This window comes from Helianthus annuus, chromosome 14 (genome assembly GCF_002127325.2).
Source record: "Helianthus annuus cultivar XRQ/B chromosome 14, HanXRQr2.0-SUNRISE, whole genome shotgun sequence".
In the NCBI taxonomy this organism is placed as follows: Eukaryota; Viridiplantae; Streptophyta; class Magnoliopsida; order Asterales; family Asteraceae; genus Helianthus; species Helianthus annuus.
Window position 1 is genome coordinate 148,757,973 of NC_035446.2, and position 19,069 is coordinate 148,777,041.

The following is a 19,069-nucleotide window of genomic DNA, read 5'->3' on the forward strand; positions in this document are numbered from 1 at the left end:
TAGATCTTCCATCAAAACATGCCTATAAATACTCAAACCCTTGGCCTCAAATATCTTCAAACTACAACCTGTTGTGATCATTTTTAACGTCGAAAGTTAGGTTTCAAATTTCTCTCTTTCATCGGAGGGAAACAGATTGTACATAGTATCAACCCAACCCAACCCAACATGATGACGTTGAACGACATGACAAGATCAATGAGAATGGTGCGACCTAAATCCGTATTAGAGACCGCACCCTTGCAAATTGTCCCTCCAATCAAACCGTCGTGTGCACCGAGGTTGGCCACTATTAGGGAAGAAAGAGGTGAAGGCTTTGAAGACCGAACCAAGGTCAAATATAACTAAATCACATGTTTATATAGGTTCAATTCTAAGAGGACGTCATCAGAGATTGATTCAAGTAAAGTTAATGTTTATACATTTGTGCGTCTTCAGTTTATTTTTGTCTTTGGAATTTTGATGTGATGTAAATATTTTGTATTATATACCTATGCTAATGCTAATATAATAAAATCAGTTCTGTAATTAACATAAGCCATAGTTAAAATAAAACATTTGTTATATAAATAGGGAATTGAGGTTTTTATTAATATAAATGTGCATACGCAAATATAACTAGATTAATACCCGTCCGGTGGACGGGGTTTTCTAACATCTTAACAAAATAGATCTATATTAACACAACCACAAAACAATATGAAACTGTAATGGTTGAAATACTGAAAATGGGATTGTAAAATAAATCTCCTCCATATTGTTCATACGCTTGTCCAATAAACATCTTCATCCCTTTTACAATTAAGGCAACCCATCTCATGCTTCCTAGAATAATTAACACAACCCTTGTAAAAGGCCTTATTGTAATCTTGAAAGTTGGAACACAAGAAATACTGAATTTCTTAGAAAAATTAAAATATTTCAGAAGGATTAAATTTAAAACTGAATTTGTCAAATGAAATAGAAGTTGAAGCAATCAGAATTTTTTTCCATGCATTTGATTAATAAAATGATCATGTTTGTTTTATAAATTTGTTAACAAAAAATCAGGATGCGAGGTCATAGCGACAGTGGTGGTGCTGAGAACAAAGATTGTCGGCAGTTGTTGAGGCGACAACAACGATGGTTGTGGTGGCGGCGGCTATGTTGGGTGTTGGCGGGGATGTCGTGGGAGACTCTAATTTCTTTATTGAGACGCATCATACTATGAAATATGGAACCACATGAGGGATGGGATTTCAGTATACCCAAAAATAAAATACAAGTTGTATGTACATAGAGAACATTATTACAAATAATACAAGTTGCAGTCGAAGCCTTGAGGGTTCTACAAGTCATAAGTTTCTTTATAAAAAACATTTTACATGATTTATAGGAGCAATATTAAAAGTTAAATCAACTTAATTTCCTGCCAAACAAGCATAAGATACATTCATCTGTTGACATAAAAAGGTCCAAACCTTTGTAGACCTCTCATGGATCTCTAGGTCACTTTTACTTACTGTTGGCTTCTGCCTTGCCAGGATCTTCTCCGCCTTTCGGCATCGCTGCATGATCACCACTCGTAGCGGGGCCTGCACGAACTCATCGAGAACAGCCCTAATTTCCTCTGCGCGACGCAAATACTCATTAACTTTTTGCATGACCGCTTCACGGATCTTGTAGTTGTTTTCGTACTTTGCAAAGTTTTGAAGTATTCCAAAGAATTCATGTACAAGGGGAACGCTTTGGCGTAGTTCCCTGCACTGTCTTCTTGCGCAGCTTGTTGTACATTGCACATACGATTAGCATGCTCAACAAATACCCTTTTGCTTCATCATCCTCACTCCTGTGCTGTGAGAATGTAAATATATGACATATATGCAATGCAATTTTGCCAATTATCTTACTAGAGAAAAAAGATAGAAAAATTACCATCACCTTCTTGTTCATGCTTTGTTGAAACACACTTCAACTGCCGTCACCGATGATGACGGATAGGATAGTGAGTGCGGTTGCAAATCCATCATCGAAGAAAAGCACCCCCTGATTTGAATGGATCGACTTGAGAACTACTCCTATGTTTTCTTTGGCTTGGAAGTGTTTCCATCTTTGGCTTAGACATAGCTCCATCTCTGTTCATTGCTCAAATGGTTTTCAAGAATGTTTCAATTGAAAATAAGAGTTTTTGTTTGTAGGCTTGTACATTATATAAGATTACAATTCAACTGAATTGACAACACGATCCTGGTTTATAGGAGCACTACCGAAGATTGTAGGAGCCTTGGGTTGTGGAGATATGGACAGTAAAAGGTGGAGGTAACCACCAATTAAAGAAACCGACTGAAACCGCCGTGAACCGCCACCATAGCGGTTTTTTTGTGAGTTTAAATGGCTCAGATTTAATCTCAGCCATATCTGACGGTGAATATTGATTTGCAAATCGGTTAGACTTAATGGGTTCCATTAATATATATAATTAAGTTACAAATTAATATAGTTAGCTATTAAAAAAATACTACTATTTAATGATCTATCTAAGTTTATCAATATACCCTTACACTAATATTAAATACAAAAATTAAATGAACTAAAATGAAGATTTTTATTGGTTGAAAATTCTTCTTTTTTATTTTTTTTAGAGTTAACTGCCATTTTCGTCCCTGTGGTTTGGTCACTTTGGCCATTTCAGTCCATTTTTCAAAAATGCGCCATTTTCCTCCCCGACGTTCTGGAAAGGTGCCATTTCAGTCCAAAAATCATAACCCAGTTAAGTCGGTTTGTTAATAAGGACTGATTGTGTAAATTTGTAACATAAAGGACCATTTAAGTAAAATGTATAAATATTAATATAATTATAAAATATATAATATATATAATGTATACATATATATATACAGATCAGACGAGAGAAGGAGAGGGTGAACCGGAGCCGGAACCGGAGCTCCGGTGGTCACCACCGCCGCCACCGGAACCACCACCATCAACGTCATCATCGTCATCATCTGTTATCATCATCATCGATCATCATCGACCTTCATCATCATCGTCATCGCGATCTTCATCATCAGACCTGCATTCTCACCTTACCTGCATACTCACCACCGCCGCCGCCTGCAACTCACCGGACCTTCATCATCAGACCTTCATCATCGACCTTCATCATCATCATCGCGATCTTCATCATCATCATCAGACCTTCATCACCACTGCCGCCGCCTGCAACTCACCGGAAAAACGGCACTGACGTGATGTCGTGGGTCACGCAAATTTAATCCCTAAACAACTGTAGTTAGCGGTAGTAGGGTATCGAACTCAGGGAGTATGTGGAAAATGTGTTGATTGTGTAGCTTTGTATTTATACTAAAATTAAACTAAATTGCAGGAATTTAAAATTCAAGATTGTGGATTGTTGTTTTGGAAAACTAATTTAAGAACTAATTCAAATCAAAGTAGGTTGTAAACAATTAGGAGAGAACAGTGATCACCCTAGGTTTCAGTTTCTTCGAACAGTTGTGTGCAATTTCACTAGAAAGAGTTACATAGACATAACTCGTGTATGTGTGATTGAAGTGATAAAAGGGAACAAAGTACTCGGATTAGATAATGCGAGGTTGTTTCCCGATGACCTATTAACCAATAACCAACCCTAACCCTTCCCGTGATATCTCGGTTGCCAACGGCACCAAGAACGTACGATCGAGACCAGAAATTGTAATATAGATTAACACGCTACAATCAATCAAACATACACCATGACATTCAAGCAACGCAAGATATCATTCTAGAAATGCAGAAATTTAACACACAAAAGTCTTAGAAACATTCACCTAAGATGATCACCGAAGAGTTTAGCCGGACATGGCTCGGTGAATCATCATCAACATTAATCTAGTGTTCATACGAATTAAAAACACAAACCGAATGTTTAGAATTGTTCACAAAGCAAGCAAATACTCCAAATTCGCCTCCCAAGTCTCCAAGAACCGTCAATGATGAGATAATACCAAAAGACACACAAAAAACGAGTATATTGTGGCAGTTACACTTTTCACGTTCAGGCACCACCGTAAATTACGGCTCCACCGTAATTTACGGTGGTCATCAAAGTGTTACGGTGAGTCAAGCCTGGTTTACGGTGCAAGAAACAACAAAAATCATGTCTACCGTAAATTACGGTAGGACCGTAATTTACGGTACTCAGCAGCCTTGTCTCCTTTGTTTCGTCTTGTGTTCTTCTCTCGACCCGTTTCCACCAAAGCATTCATGAGCTGCCTTTTATCCATCTCTTATCTCCTTATTCGCACCTGAAACAATAGCATCGTAGTTATCTAATCCAAGATAATTACACGGCTAAATGGAGGATTATTTCATGTTTTAACATACTTAAGGGTTGTCCAAAGGACCACCCGTCACATCCCCACACTTAACCGTTGCTTGTCCCAAGCAACTCATCAACATAGTTTCGAAACAAGTGATCAAATCAGCCAAACAAATCATGCAATTTCTTTACCAACCCCTTTTTTAATGCCCCAAGCAATACACCCCTCACAATTTCTCTCCTCTCGGCTACAAGTGGAAACTAGCAAAGATAAGCTAGACACACACTAGGCAAACGGGTGGTTGCGCAATCATAAGCTTGTACCTGAATCAACTATCCTCCTATAACGGGTCAAACATGAATGCAAATCAAAAGGGGCTTAAAGGTTGTAATGTGGCTAGGTGTATGGGTAGGAAATGGAATATATATGAGTAGCGAAAATTCGACCCGGTCTTTTTATTACAACTACCAAAAACAACTAACAATGCATACTACTATATACAAGACAATGAAACCTTCCTTTTTTTTTTTTTTTTTTTCAAGCACACAATACGATAATACACTAACCATGACTATTTCAAACTCATAAACTACTAATTATATCACTAATGCTATAAGACCGGGTCAAATTTGGGTACATTTTCAAGTAAGTAGCTAGGGGAAACAAATGATAGGCTTTAGGCACAAAATTGGGCAACTAAATGACCAAACCCCCGCCCCTCTCACTACCATGCTCATATATATAACTTATGAGGTCCAACCCCCCAAATCCCACACTCACTCACACAACCGACGAGGCTACCTAATGCCCTTATCCTTTCTACATTCATGTCTAACAAAGATTCAAATTGCATTCAAGCACAAGTTCTAACACACCCCCACCCGTAGCCACTCTCATCAAAGATTATTTATATACACGTGTGGCTACAACTCTTACCAAGAATGAAAAGGGTAATAAGGGTTGCCGGTGTATTGACTTGGGGATAAATTGGGGCGACAAGATTTCACATTGTTTTGCTCGGCTTAAAATTTTTTCAAAAATCTTCAAAAAATTCCCCCCATCCCCACACTTGGGATACATTGTCCCCAATGTATGGCTTGGGAGGTTTTGATCACTACTTCAATCAACATCCACAAGAAGCTTCTCATCTCAAACCCCAAATTTCTTTTTTTTGTATTTTTTTCATTTTATATTTTTTTTATGTTTTTCATTTTAAACACAACACCACCAACCAACCAAACCCAACAATCAATTATATGATCAATCACCACCCATCCTCCCACCATAATCAACATAAACCAACAAATATATACAAACTATACAAGAGAGAGAATACCACCTGATCAATAATAACGCGGTCCTGGGGGCCCAAAAATAGACGACATCATATCGCTCCATTCTCCAAACCCGAACGAGCCGCTACTGCTTCCCTCTTGTTGTTGTGGTCCCTCTTGCCGTCTTGGATCAAGCCACTGAGAATGGTGGAGTTGTGGAGTCGGATACGAAACGCTGCCATCATACGGTGGCAATGAGGCATAATCCACATGTTGTGGATCCTCAACCACCGGCCTTCCGGCATGCCAATCCGCATGCATCCGCCTCATCTGATCATCGTGATATCGGTTATTCATTTCCACCTCCTGCGAATATGCGTGGGTCCGGTGCCATAATTCATTGCGGTCGAAGCTATGTTTAAGCGCCCGCTCAATACTAGCGCTATTCCGCGTGCCTTGATCAAATAACGACCTCTCCGAACCCGACCAAGTATCAAAGATGGCCGCCGGCGGGCGTTGGCTCTCGATCACCTCCTGCATTGAACCACTATAAGCCCACCCCGGCTCATATGGTTGCTGCGCATAGTCGTAAAATGTGCCACCATGACCACCATGAAAAGCCCCAAAACCAACATTTGCACCACCCGTTGGCTCGACTGCGTAATCATCATCCCCACTCGGAATTAACTCTTCATCGCTTTCAGGTTCATCCGGTTCTCCCGGTAACAACTCCCTTGCACCTAATTTCAACGCCCTCCACCGTTGACCCTCCGATTTCAGCTTGTGATAACGTTCAGACGAAGTGTATGTCCAAACGTTTCCCAACCTATCCAAAGTAAAAGGCAAGTGCCTTTTCGTTAAACCGCGGTCTTCAGATGTGAGTGCCTTCTGCTGTTTCATTAAGCCCGTTATGATGCGGCAGTACGGGACAATGTCTCTCCCGTATTTGTTCCGGCATATCCACAAATGGTGCATGATCAGGTAGCGAATTGGAAAGCGTGGGGAGCCATGCATCAATGAATACAGAACAGGTATCTCTGGAAACCTCACCTGCTCTTTATCCCCTCTCCTTGGGATGACATTAAGTAAACAGATCGTATGCAAGAGCTTGGCTTCTATCTTCAGATTTTTTCGGTACAACACGCCACCATACCTACCGGGCAAAAACAAATCCGCCAACATACTGTTCCATGTCACGTGCTTCTCGGGTTTGAGCAATAAATCATCAAGCGTGGGAATCATGTACTCCCTAGTTGGAAGGCTATCATATTTTCCCAACTTCTTCAACGTATCGAATGACATTTCAACTGGTACCCCATGTACCGTCCCAACCAACTTCATTTGTGATGGCCTGTGGAAGTTGTGACATTTAAGCGTTGCCATCCACTCCTGAATCTCAGTCAAAAACAAATTGCTCTTATCCTTATCCCAACACTTGAGTGCTCCTTCCCAACCCAAAGCACGGAACTTGTCATACACCCCGAACTGGCCCAACTGAGGCTCATCAACATCTCTTTCACAGATGAATGCGGCCGCTTTATTCTTTAACTTGTTCATGCAGTCGTTATACAGAGTTGGCTGCCAAATTTCGGGTTGGTCATCCAACGACCCCGAATTCCACACCGGTTTATCTCTTGGGTCTAACTGCATCTCTTCTTCTTCCTCGCTTTCGCTTTCACTAACCCTACCCAGATATTGCCTCTTCTTCGATGGCTGCTCCTTCTCCTTGCCCTTGCCTCTTGATGAGGATGAACTTGACCCCGGCTTTTCCTTTGTCTTTGCCATTTCCTACACACATGAAGAAACAACAAAACAACACAAAAATTAACATTCTCTTCACAAATCATCCCCACACTTGCTTGTTGCCATGGTTGTAGATGTTAGTGAACCCAAAATGTATCAAGGATTTTTCAAAAATTGGGCATGGTGTCTCTACAATGTAGAACATCCCAAAAGTTCACTACTTTAACCATAATTCCTACATCTACAACCATCAACCATGTTCAATAACAATTCCATACTCATATTCTAGCAACAAGCAAATGGGCAAGAACATATAACCTAAATTACCTTGTTTTTCACAATGCATCTCCATAATATAATAAAATAAGTGTTCATACCTTGTTTCAAGATGAAAGGATGCTTGTGAAACTAAAAATCCCAAAACCCCCAAATTATCTCAACCTAGGGTTTCAAACTTCGACCCCAAAACCGCGTTTTCTCTGAAATTCCTCCTCACAATCACAAAGCTTGTGAAAAATTAGCCGATTTAGACCAAAACCTCACTTGATTTGGACAAAGATTGAGGATTTTATGAAGAAAAGAAGGTGGAAGAAGAAGAAGAATGAAGGTTCTTGGAGAAGAAGAGGTTGGTGAAAAAGTGGAGAGAAAATGGATGGATGGGGTTTAATGCACGTGAAAGGCTGTTTATTTTAGCTTTTATTGTTTTTTTTTTTTTTATATACATACGGAATCCTAGCGACCGACAACATTTTTCACCGTACCGTAATTTACGGTCTCACCGTAAATTACGGTGAGACCTGGATGTCAAATATTCACCGTAATTCAGGCTGTTTCCACCGTAAACCCCAACCATTTTTTTCACCACCGTAAATTACGGCATTACCGTAATTTACGGTAAACACTGGGCTTCAATTTTCACCGTAAAACAGGAGGTTTACACCATAAAACTCCAAAATTTTTTTAACCACCACCGTAAATTACGGCTCCACCGTAATTTACGGTGGACACTGGGCATCTCCATTTTGGCAAAACTTTGAAGTTTATATGACCAATTTTTTAAATTTTTAAAATTTTTCGATTTTTTTATGTTTTTTTTAATTATTTCAATGGAAAAATCACCCTACCCCCTCAAAATCCCGTGTTATCCTCAACACGATGTAAGAGCAATTCGCGACCCGAACTTCCCCACACTTGTTTCGAACACGGACTTCGAGGAACTATGGCAATTATGCAACTATACAAACAAAACAAAACAAAACTACTATGTACACTATCACCAAACCTGGGCCTCTTACGATTGTTCCTCCTCAACCGGGCGTAGGATGTAGCCCGCTTTGTCAAGCTCCAAGTTGTTGATGTCATTGCCATCCAAATACGGCTTTAACCTGTGACCGTTCACCGTTTGTTGTTTCAATGTTCGCTCGTCTTGAATGTCAACATCTCCGAACCTTCCCACTCGTCGGACAACATAAGGGCCCATCCACTTGCTCTTTAGTTTCCCCGCGAACATTTTCAACCTTGAATTGTATAACCACACTTTTTGACCCACTTCAAAGTTCTTCTTCTTTATCTTCGCATCATGAACCTTTTTCAATTTGTCTTTGTATGCGGATGCACACTCATACGCTTGGTCCCTTATCTCTTCAATTTCATTCAGTTGAAGCTTCCTCGCCCGACCCGCTTCATCATAGTCCGCATTCACTGTTTTAATTGCCCAATATGCCCTATGTGCCAACTCCATAGGCAAATGACATCCTTTCCCGTAAACCATTCGATACGGAGTGGTATCAAGTGGGGTTTTGAAAGCCGTGCGATATGCCCACAATGCATCATCAAGCTTGCTTGACCAATCTTTCCTATCCGTTCTAACCGTTTTCATTAGAATTTCTTTGATTTGCCGGTTAGATACCTCCACTTGACCACTTGTTTGTGGGTGGTACGGTGTAGCCACACGGTGATTCACACTATATCTCTTCAACAACTTTCCAAAATTGAAATTTTTAAAATGTGAACCACCATCACTTATTATCACCCGAGGTACACCGAAACGAGAAAAAATGTTGGATTGCACAAACTTACATACAACGGAATGATCGTTGGTCCTTGTGGCAATAGCTTCAATCCATTTCGACACATAATCAACCGCAACCAATATGTATAAAAACCCATTTGAGTTTGGGAAAGGACCCATGAAGTCTATTCCCCAAACATCAAATACCTCCACTACCAAAATTGGTTGCAACGGCATTTCATCACGTTTCGAAATGCTTCCCATTCTTTGACAATTGATGCAATTTCGGGCATACTCACGAGCATCCTTGAAAATCGTGGGCCAATAAAACCCACTCGATAACACCCGATAGCCTGTCTTATTCCCACTAAAATGGCCCCCACATGCGGATGAATGAGCATGGGTCAATATCTCTAAAACTTCAGTTTCGGGAACACATCTTCTTATCACTTGATCAGCCCCGATTTTGAACAAGTCGGGTTCGTCCCATATATATTGCTTCACTTGACTAGAAAACTGTTGTCGTCTCTTCTTAGTCCAATGATTTGGAATCGCACCCTTGGCCAAGTAGTTAACATAATGAGCATACCAAGGGGCGACATAAGTAGAAACGGCCAACAATTGTTCATCGGGGAACCGTTCATTGATTTCACTTGCATCATCTACACCTTCCAACGGGATTCGGGACAAATGATCCGCGACAACATTCTCACATCCCTTTTTGTCTCGGATCTCAAGATCAAACTCTTGTAACAATAAGACCCACCGAATCAACCGCGGCTTTGCATCCTTTTTCTCCATCAAGTACCGAACCGCACTATGATCCGAGTAAACCACTACCTTGCTTCCCCAAATATACGAGCGAAACTTATCCAAAGCATACACCACCGCTAGTAACTCCTTCTCGGTTGTGGTGTAATTAAGTTGCGCTTCGGATAAAGTTTTGCTTGCATAGTAAATAACCACCGGCTTCTTGTCAACCCGTTGACCCAAAACTGCACCAATAGTGGTATCGCTTGCATCACACATTATCTCGAACGGCTTTGACCAATCAGGTGGTTGCAAGATAGGCGCCTTGACCAAATGTTCCTTCAAAACAGTAAACGCTTGCATACATTCATTAGTAAAGTCAAACGGGACATCTTTTAATAACAAATTGCATAAGGGTTTGGTGATAACACTAAAACCCTTAATGAAACGTCGATAAAAACCCGCGTGTCCCAAGAATGACCGTACACCCTTAACATTTTTAGGAGGTGGCAATGATGAAATTACCCGTATCTTTGCCTTATCCACCTCCATCCCCCTTTCCGAAATCACGTGTCCCAACACAATGCCCTCTTGCACCATGAAGTGACTTTTCTCCCAACTTAGCACCAAATTTTTCTCAACGCACCTTTTTAAAACCTTTTGCAATTCGTTGAGGCAAGCATCAAAAGTAGTGCCAAAAATGGAAAAATCATCCATGAACACTTCGAGCGACTCTCCAACCATGTCCGAGAAAATACTCATCATACATCGTTGAAAAGTTGCCGGAGCATTACACAACCCAAACGGCCTTCGCCTAAAGGCAAAAGTGCCGTATGGGCATGTGAAGGTGGTCTTGTGTTGGTCATCCGGGTGTATGGCAATTTGATTATAACCCGAATACCCATCTAAGAAGCAATAATATTTTTGACCCGACAATTTTTCAATAATTTGGTCAATAAAAGGTAGCGGGAAATGGTCCTTAGAAGTGGCGGCATTCAGTTTTCGGTAGTCAATACACACCCGCCATCCGGTAACCGGTCGGGTGGCAATTTGTTCACCACTTTCGTCCTTGACTACTTGAATGCCGGCCTTCTTAGGCACAACTTGGGTGGGACTCACCCAAGCACTATCCGAAATCGGATAGATGATTCCCGCATCCAACCATTTAATTACCTCCTTTTTTACTACCTCCCTTAGGTTCGGGTTCAACCGCCTTTGAGCTTCTCGTGTCGGTTTGGCATCCTCGGTTGTGATAATTTTGTGCATGACGATAGATGGACTAATTCCTTTAAGATCGGCAATCGTCCATCCAATAGCACCCTTGTTTGCTTTTAACACCTCCATCAAGGCTTGCTCTTGTGCCACTTCCAAATTAGAGGCAATAATGACCAGCAAAGTATCATTATCCCCTAAAAATACATACTTCAAGTGGCCGGGCAAGTCCTTGAGCTCTAACTTTGGTGGTTCCTCCAACGATGGTTTTGTACCCGAATCGATTTCCACCGGTAGACCCTCGAATTGATGGGTCCATGGTGGTCTACCTTCTTTCATCGCCATAACATCTTGTGCCTCCTCTTCAACCCGTAGTGCATAAGCATGTACCTGTTCAGAAAAGTCACACAGGCAAATATCCAAACCATCCTCCTCATACTCATGCGGGTTGCATCCCTCTACTATGTCTGCCATAAAACACTCATCAACACCGTTAGCATTAGAATTGTTAGTAAAAACATTCAAACGCATTTTTCGATTTCCGAATGCCATATCAACCGTACCAAATCTACAATCGATAATAGCATGTGCGGTGCTTAAAAATGGCCGACCCAAAATTATGTTCTGTTGTTGTTTAGGGTCCGCCGATGAGTAGTCCAAAACCAAAAAGTCCACCGGGTAGTAAAACTCATCAATTTTAACAATAACATTTTGAACCATACCCCGGGGCAACTTATGAGACAAATCGGCCAAAACAACCGTCGTCTCCACCCTTGCTAATGGACCAAAGTCATATTGGTCGTATAATCCCCCCGGTAAAATGCTAACTCCGGCTCCAAGATCTAGCAATGCCTTAGCCATTTGAAAATTACCAACTTGTACATTAATCAATGGCGTGCCTGGATCTTGGAGCTTAGGAGGAAGCTCCCCATTCAACACCGCACTCACTTGCCCGGTCAAATCTACCCGCTTAGGCACTTTTTTCTTGTTTTGCCTCTTTTGTGTGCATAATTCTTTTAAGAATTTTGCATAAGCGGGAACTTGTTTTATTGCATCAAGAAGTGGGAGATTTATTTTAACTTGTTTGAACATATCCCACATTTCCTCTTTTTGAGGACCCCTTGACACAATAACATTTTTCTTTCCCGGGTCAAGTAAAGCCGATGGGAATGGCACTTGACTCAGTTCACCCTCAATCTTTTCACATTCATTCTTTTCACTTTCACCCAACCCCGGTTTTTTAATAGTTATTTCTTTTGGTTTAACCGGTGAAGGTTCATCATCACTTTCCATTCCCGTGATGTCCTCAACCACCCCCTCGACCAATTCGGGTGACAAATTGGCCTTAAACTCTTTCCCACTTCTTAACACACTAACATGGTTAATATTAACATTACCTCGTGACGAACCGTGTGAAGGGTTTACCTTTGTGTCGCTTGGAAGTTGACCCTTACCTTTCTTTAGTTCCGCCACATCGGTTGCTAATTGCCCCATTTGAGTCGTTAGTGACTGGATGCTTTTATCGCGAACCTCATCTTTTTGCATCCGCACTTCATCAAGTTGATTTCGCTTTTGCATTTCCAATTGCATGCTTTTAAGCATCTCCATCACCTCATTTCCACCCGAAGATCCCCTTTGATCTTGACCCGTTTGGTATTGTTTTTGATACCCTTGATTATTTCCGCCCCGGTACCCACCTTGGTTATTATAAGATGGCCGTGAACCAAAATTACCTTGGCTACCTTGAAAATTTGGGTTCGCTTGATTTGATGGGTTCCCATATCTAAAGTTCGGGTGATTCCTCAACCCGGGGTGGTAGGTATTAGAATTCATGTTATTGTAGTTCCTACCACCTCCTCCTTGGCCTTGACCTTGGACCGCATGAACTTCCTCATATTGCCCTTCCAACATTCCTTGGCAATTTTCAGCCGCGTGACCTATTTCATTACACAAAGCACACACATCATAAATTTGATTAGTAGTTTGAACATTACCTTCATCTATGGCATGCACTTGTGGTCGGTTAGTTGTCGGTCGAGCTCTCCTCGAAGCTTGGGCTTTCCTTTTTGATGTAGTTGCCATACTCTCCAAAAACTCCCAATCTTCATTCTCATAATTTGTTCCAAATGTCCCTCCGGTGATAGACATTAAATCCCGTGCATCTTCGGCACTTAACCCCTCATGAAAAGCGTTCATTAACTCCCATAACTCAATCCCATGATGAGGGCAGTTTTTAATCATCATGTTAAAACGCTCAAACGCCTCATGGAACATCTCACCGTGTTGTTGTTGAAAGCTTCTCAACCCCTTCCGCGCATCATTAGTCTTTTGGGCGGTATAGAATTCATCCAAAAAGGTTTGTTGCATCTCCCCCCATGTATATATTGATGCCGAAGGCAAAGTGTAGAACCACTTCTTTGCCTTATCCTCCAAAGAAAACTGAAATAAGACTAACTTGACTTCATCGGCCGAGAAACCTTGACTCCCAAAAGTGTTGCAAATTGAGTCATAGGCCTCTAGATGGAAATACGGCTCCTCCGTTGCTAACCCTTTATACTTCGGTAAACTTTGCAACGAGTTTGTTCTTACTTCAAAAGTTCTCCCTTGGTTGTTGTGAGGGATAACCACCGGTGAGGGGTTTTGAGTAATGATTGGCCTGAAATGTGCCTCTATTCCCCTTGCTTGTTCTCTAAGATGTCTTCGTGGCACACCATACCTACCTCTCGGAATAATCGGCCCATTCGGTCTTGGTACTTGCCCTTGTGGTCGCATCGGTGGGCGCTGAGGCGGTCTTTGAAATGGTTGTTGGTGTACATGTTGTGGCCGGACCTGTTGCAATGGAATCGGTTGTGGCATTGGTGGCCCTTGTGGTCTTGGCCGAATGTGTTGTGGTATAAGTTGTTGATGTTGCATTCCACCAACACTCGCCATCCCTTGAGATTGACTTTGAACATACCCAAAATCCCCTTGATCACCATAATCTCCATAACCGTACCCATCATCTTCATACCCCTCAAAGTCTTCAAATCCCTCATCATAATCACCCCCTTGCATTCCCGAGGTTTGCCCAAATGGAATGTTTGAATACTGAAAACCCGATTGTTGTGGTCTAAAGGATGGGGTAGTATGCACAATAGTTGAATTGGGTGCAATTGTGAAGGTAGATGATGATTGACCCGTAGTTGGGGGAAAGAAGTGAGATAATGGTGGGATTGTGGTGGATGGATCGTAAGTGATGGTAGGCTCATTTTGAGTGGTGATTGGTTGAGTGGAATTGGTTGGTGTAAATCCAGCGGTGGTATTAGGTAATGTAGTGTTTGGTGATGGTTGGGTGGAAGTAGGTATAAAGGATGAGGTTGTTTGACTGGTTGTAAGTGGAATCTGAGAATCAGCCATGATGTTTCTCGGTGTAATGGGTGAAGTAGGTGAACCAATGATTTTGTTTTCTCTCACTAAAACTCGGTTTTGTCGTAGCGTTCTTTCAATTTCCGGATCAAACGATAGCGGTGATGACCTGTGAGAGCCTCTAGTATGCATACACCTCAAGTACCTGCACACTAAACACAACCAGCGTAAACCCGAAAATAACAAACAAAACTATGAAATTAACACACGTTGCGCACTACTCCCCGGCAACGGCGCCAAAATTTGACGTGATGTCGTGGGTCACGCAAATTTAATCCCTAAACAACTGTAGTTAGCGGTAGTAGGGTATCGAACTCAGGGAGTATGTGGAAAATGTGTTGATTGTGTAGCTTTGTATTTATACTAAAATTAAACTAAATTGCAGGAATTTAAAATTCAAGATTGTGGATTGTTGTTTTGGAAAACTAATTTAAGAACTAATTCAAATCAAAGTAGGTTGTAAACAATTAGGAGAGAACAGTGATCACCCTAGGTTTCAGTTTCTTCGAACAGTTGTGTGCAATTTCACTAGAAAGAGTTACATAGACATAACTCGTGTATGTGTGATTGAAGTGATAAAAGGGAACAAAGTACTCGGATTAGATAATGCGAGGTTGTTTCCCGATGACCTATTAACCAATAACCAACCCTAACCCTTCCCGTGATATCTCGGTTGCCAACGGCACCAAGAACGTACGATCGAGACCAGAAATTGTAATATAGATTAACACGCTACAATCAATCAAACATACACCATGACATTCAAGCAACGCAAGATATCATTCTAGAAATGCAGAAATTTAACACACAAAAGTCTTAGAAACATTCACCTAAGATGATCACCGAAGAGTTTAGCCGGACATGGCTCGGTGAATCATCATCAACATTAATCTAGTGCTCATACGAATTAAAAACACAAACCGAATGTTTAGAATTGTTCACAAAGCAAGCAAATACTCCAAATTCGCCTCCCAAGTCTCCAAGAACCGTCAATGATGAGATAATACCAAAAGACACACAAAAAACGAGTATATTGTGGCAGTTACACTTTTCACGTTCAGGCACCACCGTAAATTACGGCTCCACCGTAATTTACGGTGGTCATCAAAGTGTTACGGTGAGTCAAGCCTGGTTTACGGTGCAAGAAACAACAAAAATCATGTCTACCGTAAATTACGGTAGGACCGTAATTTACGGTACTCAGCAGCCTTGTCTCCTTTGTTTCGTCTTGTGTTCTTCTCTCGACCCGTTTCCACCAAAGCATTCATGAGCTGCCTTTTATCCATCTCTTATCTCCTTATTCGCACCTGAAACAATAGCATCGTAGTTATCTAATCCAAGATAATTACACGGCTAAATGGAGGATTATTTCATGTTTTAACATACTTAAGGGTTGTCTAAAGGACCACCCGTCAGGCACCCCCACCGTCGCCGGTTCTCTCTCCCGCCTCCTTCTCTCTCTCTCTCTCTCTCGTCGTTATCTCTCTCTCTCTCTCCGACATTCTCCCTCTCTCGTCTGATGACGATGATGACGATGATGACGTTGATGGTGGTGGTTCCGGCGGCGGCGGTGGTGACCACCGGAGCTCCGGTTCCGGCTCCGGTTCACCCTCTCCCTTTCTCGTCTGATCTGTATATATATATATATGTATACATTATATATATATATATATATATATTATATTATATATTTTATAATTATATTAATATTTATACATTTTACTTAAATGGTCCTTTATGTTACAAATTTACACAATCAGTCCTTATTAACAAACCGACTTAACTGGGTTATGATTTTTGGACTGAAATGGCACCTTTCCAGAACGTCGGGGAGGAAAATGGCGCATTTTTGAAAAATGGACTGAAATGGCCAAAGTGACCAAACCACAGGGACGAAAATGACAGTTAACTCTTTTTTTTTACAAAAAAAATCTTCTTATTTGAACCATCCACTAAATATACATATATAAACTAAAATCCCAACACACAAACGAACACGTTACCGAACGTTTACGAACATAAATGAACGAACGCGGCCACTGTTCATGTTTGTTCATTTAACTAAACAAACGATTTTTTTTGTCGTATTCCTTCAATTATTAAACGAACGAACACAAATAAACCGTTCACTAAAAATTCAGTTCGTTTAAAGGCCTAAATATAATATAACTTTTTGAAGATAGTGACTTTGATTTCACAAGTCATAAATGAAACCACTGAAATAGTTTGGATCGGTTGTTGAATAAGCTGCTCACATGATTCAACATTCTAAGGGGACTAGGGGTGGTTCACTAGTGATAGAATCCATCATTCCCACTATCCAATCAAGTAATGCCATGTCATCAATCAAATTTCCATCACTAGTGATAGAAATGTACGAGGGGTGGAATCACTAGTGATGGAATTCTATCACTCCCTCCCAATTTTTTTAATTTTTTATTTTAAATTAGAAATTAACAATAAAACACTTAAAAAAAAAAAAAAAAAAAAAAAAACCCTACTCGAATTTAACATACTAGAAACATACAATTAAAAAAAAAACCTACTACTCGTCCGAATCCGGAAACTCCAAACCTAGAGAACCTACTAGTTCGATTAAATCGAATCTCAACCGAAAGTGAGTTTCTTCGTTACGCAATTGTAAATTGATATCTTGTGGAACTTGAACTTGTGTAGGAGGATCCGGTACCCAATCCGATCACGGTCGACCATCTTCTTCTTTGGGCGGGACGACTCGGCATCAAGCTCGTTATACACCGACACAAAAAAGTTTAGCGTGTCGTTGTCGGAAGACGACTCGGTATCGGTATCGCTAGACATCGGAAACGTCGAATCCGTAGGGAATTCCATTTGAGAAAGATATAAAAATTGTGTGAAATGGGTTTAAAATAGTTTAAAAAAGATATAGTTTGGTGTGTGAAAAATGGTTAAAATGTAGATATATATAGATAAATGGTTTAATTTTTTTTTTTTATTAAAAGTTACCGTTCATCAACGGTCATATACGTGCAACGGTCGAAATTTCAAACTTTTCAACGTGTGATCTGAACAACGCGTTGAAGATACCACGCGTGATCAAACCACCGGCGGCGGTGTGCCGTGGTAGTTCAACGCGTTATGGATCTCGATAACGCTTCCGCCCCGAGTGGCCTAACCGGACATACATACCACTTTTAAAAACATTTTTATAGCCAATAAAAAGAGAAGCAAGTATAAGCTCATTTTCACTTACTGATCGAGTTTGCTTTTGTTTTAGCAGTGTCTTTTCTAATTTATTAAAACCGTTGATGGTTTATTTATGTGCAATCTATTAGCTACTAACTATGGTACTTGTTTTATATCTTAACCTCTTGAAAACTACTTGTTTAACGAACCGAGTGTTTATTTAACTCTGTTGGTTAATATGGTATTGACGATTTAACTATCATGTAAACTGTATTCCTAGTTTAGCTTTTCAGACCGACATGTTCGGTTTATAAAACATTAAAGATTTATTAAAACATCATTGAATAGTAAATATAAACGAGTGGTGGAGAGGAAGTGGGCGGTTTTAAATTTTAATTTAATTCCGAGAGTCAGTTGTATTACGTTCGCAAAAATCAAAAGTTTAAGTGGCTTCACTACTTTATTGACAAGTGTTAGATAGCATATCATCACGGCCGCCACCAACCCAAGAATAGTGTTAAACCCTCGATGATATAAGGGTGTACGGGGCGCAATCGGGGAGCGGTTCGGTGAAGGCTTTCCCCGATCGGGAACACCGCCGCCATCCCCGCGGGGTCCCGAATCGGGTAGCTTTTGGGTGTGGGGTTACCGCTTGAATTTGCTCGTTGAACGATGAGGAGAGGGGAAAGGTGGTGGGGCCAGCCAACTTTCAACCAATCAAAGCTTTTGTTTTTTTTTTTTTTTTGAATAAAAAAATAAGGGGAGTTAAGAGGGGAGTGGCGCCATCAAATGGGGGTGTTAGGGGAGTTTAAGAGGGGAGTTGACGTGGCACACGGGGATTGGTTTGGCGTAAGAGAGGGGACTCACCTATTAGGTGAGCACCCCCTTCACCCTAATAACTAAGGGTGAAGGGGGTGCTCACCTAATAGGTGAGTCCTCTCTCTTACGCCAAACCAATCCTCGTGTGCCACGTCAACTCCCCTCTTAAACTCCCCTAACACCCTAAATTGATGGCGGCACTCCCCTCTTAGGTGAATTGGTTTTTTTTTTTTAAAAAAAAAAAAAAAAAAAGAAAAGCATTGATTGGTCCCCTCTCCCTCTCTCCTCTCTCTCTCCTCCCCCTCTCTTCGGTGCCTCCACCCCCATTTGCTTCCCCGATTTCATCCCCCGCCTTAATGGCGGTACCCCCCTAATCGGCAAAATCCCTC

General features: G+C 41.1%; 1 protein-coding gene and 1 non-coding gene across 2 annotated transcripts; one reads left to right on the top strand and one right to left on the bottom strand.

Annotated features, from left to right (window-relative positions):
* Positions 1–5,466: 5,466 nt before the first annotated feature.
* LOC110904302 lies at positions 5,467–7,934 on the bottom strand. Its single transcript, XM_022150145.2, has 2 exons — positions 7,696–7,934; positions 5,467–7,363 (listed from the first exon to the last, which is right to left on the bottom strand). The coding sequence occupies exon 2, from the start codon at positions 7,358–7,360 to the stop codon at positions 5,645–5,647; it is 1,716 nt and encodes a 571-aa protein (XP_022005837.1). The 5' UTR covers positions 7,361–7,363; positions 7,696–7,934; the 3' UTR covers positions 5,467–5,644.
* Positions 7,935–13,503: 5,569 nt separating this feature from the next.
* Positions 13,504–13,609, top strand: LOC118487010. The gene has a single exon (XR_004880177.1). It is a non-coding gene; the product is annotated as a small nucleolar RNA R71 (small nucleolar RNA).
* Positions 13,610–19,069: the final 5,460 nt, after the last annotated feature.

Coding starts and splice junctions, on each gene's coding strand:
- LOC110904302 (XM_022150145.2), bottom strand. CDS start 7,360: ATGGCAAAGACAAAGGAAAAGCCGGGGTCAAGTTCATCCTCATCAAGA.